The sequence below is a fragment of the Galendromus occidentalis genome, unplaced genomic scaffold (assembly GCF_000255335.2).
Source record: "Galendromus occidentalis unplaced genomic scaffold, Mocc_1.1 scf7180000077530, whole genome shotgun sequence".
Taxonomy (NCBI): Eukaryota; Metazoa; Arthropoda; class Arachnida; order Mesostigmata; family Phytoseiidae; genus Galendromus; species Galendromus occidentalis.
Genome location: NW_003805518.1, coordinates 825,862 through 835,066, shown reverse-complemented (window position 1 = coordinate 835,066; position 9,205 = coordinate 825,862). Strand labels below are relative to the sequence as shown.

The 9,205-nt window shown below is 51.7% G+C and overlaps 1 protein-coding gene across 1 annotated transcript; it reads right to left on the bottom strand.

Annotated features, from left to right (window-relative positions):
- Positions 1-2,594: 2,594 nt before the first annotated feature.
- On the bottom strand, positions 2,595-3,720 carry LOC100901800 (uncharacterized). The gene is made up of 3 exons (XM_003748279.1): positions 3,635-3,720; positions 3,077-3,191; positions 2,595-2,922 (listed from the first exon to the last, which is right to left on the bottom strand). Exons 1-3 carry the CDS (start codon positions 3,673-3,675, stop codon positions 2,752-2,754), a joined length of 327 nt encoding a protein of 108 aa, XP_003748327.1. The 5' UTR covers positions 3,676-3,720; the 3' UTR covers positions 2,595-2,751.
- Between the last annotated feature and the right edge of the window lie 5,485 nt (positions 3,721-9,205).

Here is a 9,205-nt window from a genome sequence, read left to right as displayed (position 1 = left end):
TCTATCCGCTTTCTTCAGTTGTGACGCGATCGAATCTCGCTTTATCAGAATTTTATTCTTTTAGTAAGCGTTCCTGTTCTCAATCAGCGTGTGGATGAAATCTACAGATTATTCCCTGTATCGGGGGCTCGTTCGATACTTCGGTTGGAAGAAACGATTTTAGAGTTTCTTCTCACACAGGTCCCCGTAACCGAATGATTGAAACCGTGTTGACGTGGACTTGGAGACATCTTCCCCGATTATGAATGCGCACTCTCCGGGGCTGGACTCAAATAGAGCAGCGCGAAGTTACATCCGCTCGCCTTTTCCTCTGTGGGGATCCCCCTGATCTTCACTCGTTCTTTCAGCTTTATGTTTCTCCCTTATGTCTTCACGTACGTATATCCTCGGACCTTCTGGCCTCCGGTCAATCGTCTGAGCACTTCAGTTTATCGTCATTCCAATTTAGGCTGAAAGCCGCGCCTCATTACTGCAGAATCCTTCGCGGGCCTAAGCGTACCGTGCGGAATCATATTGCAATCCTTGCAGTCCCTCAGCGGGGAGCGAATCGTTCGGTGGACTGTTGACCGTGAACGAAGCGTCCTTGAAGCTAGGGTGGGGGACAGGGGTTGTTGTTGAGGGAGCCGGGACTTGGAGGATGAGTATGCGTCTGATCGAAAACCCATAGAGAACACTAAGGTGTACCGTCCGGGGAGCAAAGTGTCGACAAGGAGTCGGCACGGCTCTGCAGCCACCGTTTGGAGAGAACCGACCAATCCTGTTGCGGAAATTGTCCGTTGAGCTTTCCCTCTACCCTACGGGCTCCTCGAAAATTCCGAAGTCTCTCGCTGAAATCCATTACGAAAGTCGTCATATGACCTGGACTGGAGGTCATCATTCTCTAAGTGCCTCTGGCGAAATTTATGAGAGTCGCATTTCCATCAAAACTTCGTCGAACCCATCTCGAATAGATTCATCAGAGGATGAAGTCTTCACTCTGGGCTTGCCGCCGCAGATCGACAGTGCGCGGCTCGGAACTTGACTCGGTCAACTGAATTCAGACTCCGGTCAATCCGGCGACCATGCGAGAAAAGAAAACCTTATTCGTGAGGAGCCGTTCTGCAATCTCCGCCCTTGACTTGCTCTAGCTCCGCGTGCACCAGGCGTACTTAGACCTCGATAAGGCCGTGGAGCTTGTTCACTCGCTACTCAGGGCGTGGAACAAGACTGCGCCGCAGATCTCCCGTATCTCATTCCAACCATGAATCTTCGTGGAGGGGGGGTTGACGAGGCCCTAATAAAGTCGTTGCTCTCGGAACAAGCCTTGGGGATGGCACCGTGAAAGTAGCGGGTAAGGCTCGGGACTTTTGACGGGCGCGTAGATTCCTGGACCCTCATAGCCGGGCTCAGAGAAAGCTTTCGAAGTTCGGTTCGAGGAAATGTGCGGTTGCTCGATTAATTCGGCCGATAACTTCGGCAAAAGCTAATTGCCGAACTAACTTTTAGAGGCCGAAAGTTAATTCGGCCTGGAAAAGCCGGACACGCGGAGCTCCGCTCGGACGATGCATCAGTCTTGGCTCACATGGAGTGAGCATGGCGCACAGGCTTGCCGAGTGAAGGACTCGCCCCAATCGGATCACGGAAGCTATCGTTACCTATTGAACTTCTACTGTCTTCCGAACTTCTTCTGTCTGGTCTCCTGTATCCGGGACGACATGGAGGGGGAGCTGCGAGGTATTGCGGGCCCTTGGAAAAACAAGACTCGAGCTTCCCCGAGTAATTCCCCTGTCCTCGTCAGCCCTGGACCACGGAAACGTGAGAGATCAAAGGAGCCTTCTAGCAAACTTCGATGGCTTCACGAGCTTACCGAATCGGAAGTATTGAACTTAGTCAATAACTTTAAAAGCCCAAAACCATAGGACCGGAAATCTTTTGACTCCTGGAGCGAGCTCCCGGGGTCTTCAGGCACGAGCAACTGTCCCTCCTGTCACCCCTCGTGTGTCGTGGACACGTGTGCGGAGCGTAAGCAAGCTCACGTGCATCGACTCATCCACGAAACGGCAGTCGCTCGAAGTGAGTTGAAACGATCATCGTTCCCATTGATACTGATGACTGGCGAAGGCTCAGCTTCGGTCGAGCCATGGAGACGGGAAGGTGGTCGTCGACGAATTTATCCAATCGATTGTGGGATCAAGAGCCATAATTGGGATTTGGGACCGGAAATGGTCGGGGAGTCATTTCGAAGGAAACAATGGCCAAAGCAATGCTCCATCTGTTGTTCAGAATCGAAGTTTTGTCTGCCCGGCTCTTGCATAATCGGATCGTTAGCTTTCGGCTGAATGGAGACATCCTTAGGTAGGGGAATGGGGAAGCGTCAAGTCATTCATCTTTCAATTTTACAATTTGAAGAATTAGCCTCATCATTCCACTGGCAATGGTCATCGTTAATGGATCAAAATGAAGCCATCTCCCACGTATCATCTCCATGGAAAATCAATAGACCAGAAACTGGACCGGATCCGACTCGAAAACTGAGAGAGCCTCTCCCGTACATTTCGCGTATCGCACCTGCCGCGCGAGAATATTCCGTCACGCAAAAAAAAACACGGTTGATATAAATAACTCACTCCAGACCAGCGGAACGAATGTCTCGATCCCGGCGTTCTGTGCGCTGTTCCGTAATTCCGAGCCACGTGTGAAAATTACAGATGATGGGAATCATGATAAAAACGCTGAGCCCCGCAGAAGGTTTCGAGAGTACTAGACACTGAATCAGATGTAGCCTCGAGATTCTAAACGAAGTGCTTCCTGGTAGTTTGGAGGATCGCTTTCGGGTATCTGGGCGTCAGGAAATCCCAATCCTTTTCTTCCTTTCTTCACGACTGATCTGTACGAAGGTGGTGGCGTCACCGTCCGCTGGGCAGCCCGAGGAGGGACCGTGGACTGCGAGATAATGATGCATTTTAGGAATTCAGCAAATGTTAATTCGGCCTTGGCGCGTACTACCAGCGAGCGTTGAAGTTCGCCCGCTCGGAATCGAGGAGCTCGTCGGGTTCGACTACGCTGTTTGACTGACTATACGAAGTGCGGAACTCACTGTCTGCGATGAGGAAGGATGCTCCTCGGTCTCAGAGCCGAAGGCTCGCTTGAAGGTTCGTTGACACCAGTAGCACGCGATGAAGAACAGCGACATACAGCCAGCCAATGTTCCTCTGATTCCGAATTATGGAAAAAACAAGGAACGTCGCGTCAGAACATCCAGATGAGCGTAGATTTATTTGGAAGGAGTCCCCCCCCCCAGCCCTCGGAGCTCCGCGAGAAATCAATAGATCCCGATGTCGAGCAAATCGCTGGAAGTGAGAGAGCCCAGGAAATGACGTCGCTGGACCCTGCTAGTTTTATTTTCGAGAGAATCTTCGCTGCTTCGGCGAACGGACAGGTCTGCTAACTTGACGGGAATATCGTGCACCGTCTGGTGAACTTCCTCCCCATTAAATGAGTCGTTTCCTCAAATGAGTCAGATTGACAGGATGTCCGAGAACAATCTGACGATAATTTGGATGAATCACCGATTGAATGATCTTCTCACCCTCGTCCAATAATATCACGGAAATGCCTCTATCTACTGAGTTCGTATCACTCCAAATCAACTAACACGAGGATGAAGGAGGTAACCGGAAGACTGTCGGCGTTCATGTTGACGACGTGCGCTCCCAGTCAAGGCGAAATTTACATCGCCGATTTGCAGAATTGCTCGATCCGTCTCAGATTCGAGAAGCTCTGTTGGGTCCCGCGGCCTTGCGCCATGTCTTCAGTGTCTGAGCCGACAGGGACAGAGAGTATCCTCTTTAGGGAACGGAGGCAATCCACAGAAGCTGCGCGCAGGATTCGAGTCTCCTCGGTCTCAGAGTAGCTCCAGAACCTCGGCGATGCCCGTCAGCACAGACGCAGTGATGATTTTCCCTGGAAAGACTGCATTGTGTTCTCAGGAATGTCCCATGCTCGGAACCATTCTACGATCCATCATCATCTCTCCTTCACGCTTTGTGCGGGTGATGATTTCGAGGGAAAAGAGGCTCATAAGGGGAAAATCCGGAGAGTGAAAAGAGAGGTTGCTCCGAGTATGAATAGAGTGAACCGCATGAGTGATACGAGACGCCCCGAGTGATCAAAATTCAGACGAACAATGAGAGGCCCATCTGGTGACGAATTATTGGGACCAACGACAGCTACATCGTTACTCGGGGCTTCTGCCTCGATAATAGCCCACCGGGCTTGCTCCTATACTCAGATTCTGGGAACGAGAGCCACCTACCCGTAATCGAGAGTAAGGGGTCTGAATTCGAGAGACTGTCCGTATCGCGTTTCGAGCGCTTACGGACGGGTCTACCATGAGTTTCCGTTCTTCCGAGGGAATGAGTTCGAAGTCGAAGATTCTGCTCAAGTGAATGCGAATCGGGCGTTCTCCGATCATATTCTTACGAGTTAGATCTTGTGAGGGCAGATGGAGCTCCGGAGCTAATCGGGCTCGAAAAGGCACGGAGCACAAAGGTGGATATCAGGAAATAGGAGATTGCGACTCACCTACCATGCTTCGCTAACGATACGCAGTCTCCTCGTTACCTTGGTTGCGAGTGGGCACCGCCTCAAGCTCATTGGGCTCAGTGAGAGATTTGCATCTCGAGGTGCCTCAGAGATGCTCTGCGGAATGATTTCCGATGCTCCCTTCCCTCATGCCACCGCGGCTTCCGTCACGGAATTTTCGAGCTACAATGGTATCCCGACAACGAGAAAACAGCAACTAGTTTCGCTCTCCCAGCTGGTGGTGATCCTTCTCGCGTCAAGGTGGGTGCGAGCAGCAGGCGCGCTCAGTCGGATGCCTTTCATTTCAGGCCTCCGACGCACTGTCTGTCGTTAGTCGCTCTCTCATGAATGCAAACTCGCATTCGACGCATAATTACCTCTTCTGAGGTCGAAACGAAATCGCCCGGTCCCAGTCGCCTGGATTTGCGATACGACACTCTCGAGAGCCTCCAAGTTCCAAATCCGATAATCATCCTCTGTGTGGTCTTGAACGAGGTTCGTATTCAATTATTCGTTACTATTGCTCGCGATCCGTTCAATTATCCGCGTTGAAAAGACTTGCACGGTTGTGCCATGCTGGGCTCCGGCTCGTCCGGTATGGATCTTTTAGCTGAGGCCAGATTTCGCACAGAAGCGTTCCCAGCTGTTTTCCGCGAGAATGCTTTTCGGCCAAAACACCGCTCGGCGCATCAGGGATTCCATGTTTCACTTTTTCATTCATTCTCTCGGATTCGCGCACGTTCATGGTGCGTGGGGGATCTTCCGTGAGCGGACACGCTCCGATTCGAGCAAGACGCGACGCCGACACCGAATTCCGCGAATTTGGCCAGGATTCCCGGAATCCGACATCGCGGGGAGGATCGGGGAAGAGCCCCGTGCAGCGACATCACTTACCCTACTGTCTGAGCTTGTTGAACTTCGCCGAAACAGACCCCTTGACGTTGAGAGAAGCCCCGGGCAAAGGGAGCCTATATGAAGGGAGCGAGGGAGACGTATAATACTCGCGGATCCATGGGAAAATGCCGGATCACCAGCGACGGTAACGCTTGATGAGAGTTGGCTCGTTACGCAACCTCACCAGCACTGGTGGCGCCGGCTCCCCACCTCTATGATCAAACGAAGAGATATGCATGGGAATCAATCACTTTCAAGCCAACGCTCCAATTACCTAAGTCGGACGCTCGAAGTTTCAGAAAACTTGTCGATGAGGTCGGGAGGCGAATTTCGAAACTTATCTCGGAAATTCGTACGCGCGAAGAAGTTAGAAAAGTGATGTTCCGTGCAGAAGCTTCTTCTCAACAGAAAACGGGATGAATTCCGGAAAGTTCACTCTTGGTCACTTGGAAACCTTCCGAAATGGGGCACCGCCAGTGGGCCCACTTCCTGCGGACGCCCCGGTGCGATGATCGCGAACCCGGTCGATATCTCACGAGAGGCTCGGGAGGTTCTCGTCGTGAAATTTTTTCTACTTCGATGATGACTGACATCGTGCTCATCCGGGGGGGCGATCGGAAGGGAAAGGACCGATACCGTGGCCACCGTGATTTCGAGTTCAATTCGGTGATCACTGCAATCGCTATCGAGAAACTTGTTACTTTTCATGGTGCAAGCGAGCCGACGGCCGACCCTATAATTAGTGAGGAGAGGATGAGAGTACGATAGTGACCGCGAGAGAAACGTATAAGCTTTTATTGCTCATTGGAGTTTCACTACCTACCTCCGCACGTTATCAACTCTAGCTCGACCACGGCGCCGACGTAGCAAACCCGACGCGCAATGACATATCTCGAAAATCAAGTGACCTGGAAATAATACTTTCCCCAAGCATGGGATCCGACTGCGGACCGCGGCTATCTGACTGACGTCTGTAATACCTTCTCAGTTATCTAGTGCGAGGCTCGGAGATCTGCGGTCATTAATTCGATCGGCGACCGAATAAGAGCTCGCTTCGATTCGCAGCTGATTCGTGACGATTGCGAGTCGGCTGCGAGCATGTCCCATGCGTCCGATGTCCAGATATAGTGGGAGCGGCTGGCGAGCCATGTCGCCATTCGAATCTCAATGAGCTCCGTGAACGCAGAAGTCCCTTGCGGGTCCCGCTCATATGGTCTGGGAGATCTCCCGGATGTTCTTGTCTAGGCTTGCGATCTCAAGCCCATGATAGGGAACTGTATGTAACACCGATCACGAAACCGCGAGGCACGAATACCCCCAGGATTTAATGGATCGGAGCGATTCCGGAAAATTATCTCGTCTAGGAGCAAATAAAAAATCGACTTTTCACCGAATACGTGCCGTCCAAAGTCATTGTAAATTCTCAAGGGGAGATCTAGGCGAATTTCTCCCGTGAGCGAACCTCTCCGCAAGTCTGAGTGCCGTTTTGACGATCAGATGCTTGTCCTGAATCGAGACCAGAACTTTCGCTCGGAGAGTAGGAGAATATCATTCCGCTCATTCCGTGGATCTCCTCGGCAAGTTCTGTCGGACGTGGAATCTTGGGTTGTTTCAGAGATTTGGGGTGTTTCTTGCCGGTCGGAGGAGGGGAAGGACTCACTGTCTCCCGTGCCTTCAACGACCTCTCAGGCGAAGCTTCTGCCACGAGCCACGGAACGACGATGTTTCCGAGGGGAAATCTTCCACAGAAGATAGAGTTGCTGATGCTGCCGAATCCGTGTTTCTGCGCCACGGACTTGCGGGACCTCATTTCGTAGCTCCGCGGTGATCGCTGCAGATAAACGGGATCATGAATCTTGACCTTGCAAGATAGTTTAAACCAGGTCTAGAGACGCATCATACAGACGCATAAGCCTCAGGTGCGATCATTCCCCCGCGCTGAAGGGCACAGGTGACACCATAGTCATCATCCGCGATGTCGCGTCCATTGCCGCCCGGGAAGGTGGGCGGGGACGAGAGCTCTCGACGATTCGAAGCCTCGCCTTCAAGGGATCCACGAGGAGCCAAACCGCCATATTCTCATATGATGAAGTTTTTGACATGGACGAAGCGGAGTTTCAAATAGCCATCCTCTGAGGAGTGGGCGCGCGATTTCCTTCCGAAAGTCTCACGCCGTAAAAGTGAGGCATTTGCCGTTTCGGGGCCCAATGTCATCGGGCTCTTCCCCTCTATTCTCAGGAGTTGGAGAATCGGATTGCACACTGCATGCTTGTTTTCTCCAATGATATCATTCGATAGAGAGACTATGCGACGATACTTTCTCGGGAGCTCGAGCAACTTCGAAATGATCTGTGGAGTGCCGATAGTCCCGAGCGCTGTACCGTGATCGCGACATCGGCGATGCGAGTGTGAAGATCTCTTGCTCTTGTCGCTCCATGACTACGGGACCTCATTCGAGAAAAGACTGTATCAAGCCCTACCTACAGCGGCCTGTCCGTAAATTATCATGGATCGCCTTATCAATATCTGAATTGCGTCTGGAAGCGTTGCGCCGTCTTTTTTGAACTAGACTCTGGTTTCTTCCGAGTCTCTGCGACGACTGCCTCTGCTTTAGCGTCCATTCTTGGACGACACTTCCTACCGCAGCCAGCCGCTGGGGAATCCCGCGCTTTGGCCCGGGCGCTCCGAATAACGATTACTAGACTTCCGATCGGAAATCCCGTTTACCGTAGAAATTCGTCTTCTGTAGTTCATGCACGGCTCGACGAAATCTGCCAAGTGTCTTGTCTTTGACCTCAGTCTTCACTAATCACGTCTTTTACGACTTATGCTGATTCTCGTGACTCCTCAGGATTAAAGCGCATCGAGAGCGACTGGTATGATCGAAACGATCATGTGACCAAATAAACCACGGAGTTGACAGGGTGAATTCCGCAGGTTATTCGGGGAACGATATCCGAGAGAGGACGGGGGAGTGGGCTCTCTCTGTCTTCTCCCTTGAAGATGGGAACAAACTCCAAGAATCAACGTCAGAATCCTGACTTGGATAGACGGATTCCTGCGGACCCATTTGCATGAGAGGAGCTTCATACCCCACTTGCATACATATTTCCGAGAAGCAGTGTGCTCATTTTTTTTAAGCTCAAGATCTATACGATCGCCTCGGGATCGACTTTGAGAGGCCGCGACCCTGAATATGACATTCCCGGTAATGGATTCCCCGCAGGCCATCGAGCTTCAAAGGAAGGGATTCCGATCGGTTGAGTCTTCTCGTTCACGATCCTGGGTCCTCGTGAGGATTCGAGAACGGATAGAATACCGACCTACCGAAAACGTCCTCACGGGCAGTATCTCCTCGCAGCGCCTCCTTTTTCTTGAAACTCGGAGGGGCAGGATCGTTCATCGACACCCACGAACTTTGCTGCAGAATCGATGACGAGTGATATGGAGAAATCGTCTCAAGACGATGGGAAACAAAACACACCTTCGAAGTATCGAAGCTGTTCTCTCAACCTCCGCTGCCGAGCCGATGTCTATCCGTCGAAATGTCTCTTCGTACTCAAAAAGGCTCGGGCCATAGAGAACGGGGTCTTGATCGATTCTAGCCGATCAGATTTACATATCCGTCACGGAAAGCTCCGCCAGCGTATTATACATGACCAGCTTCGAGAACTTAAATCGTCGCATGCGGCGGCGGTTTTCGCTGAGAAGGATCAGCGGCTCACCGGTGGCTTTATTACGGCGGGAA

Excerpts from the sequence above, each read along its gene's own strand:
- LOC100901800 (XM_003748279.1), bottom strand. The coding sequence starts at position 3,675 with ATGAACGCCGACAGTCTTCCGGTTACCTCCTTCATCCTCGT. Across the intron at positions 3,192-3,634 it reads GTTACCTCCTTCATCCTCGT|AGGAACATTGGCTGGCTGTA; the intron begins GTTAGTTGATTT and ends ATTCGGAATCAG. Across the intron at positions 2,923-3,076 it reads ATCCTTCCTCATCGCAGACA|TCCACGGTCCCTCCTCGGGC; the intron begins GTGAGTTCCGCA and ends ATTATCTCGCAG.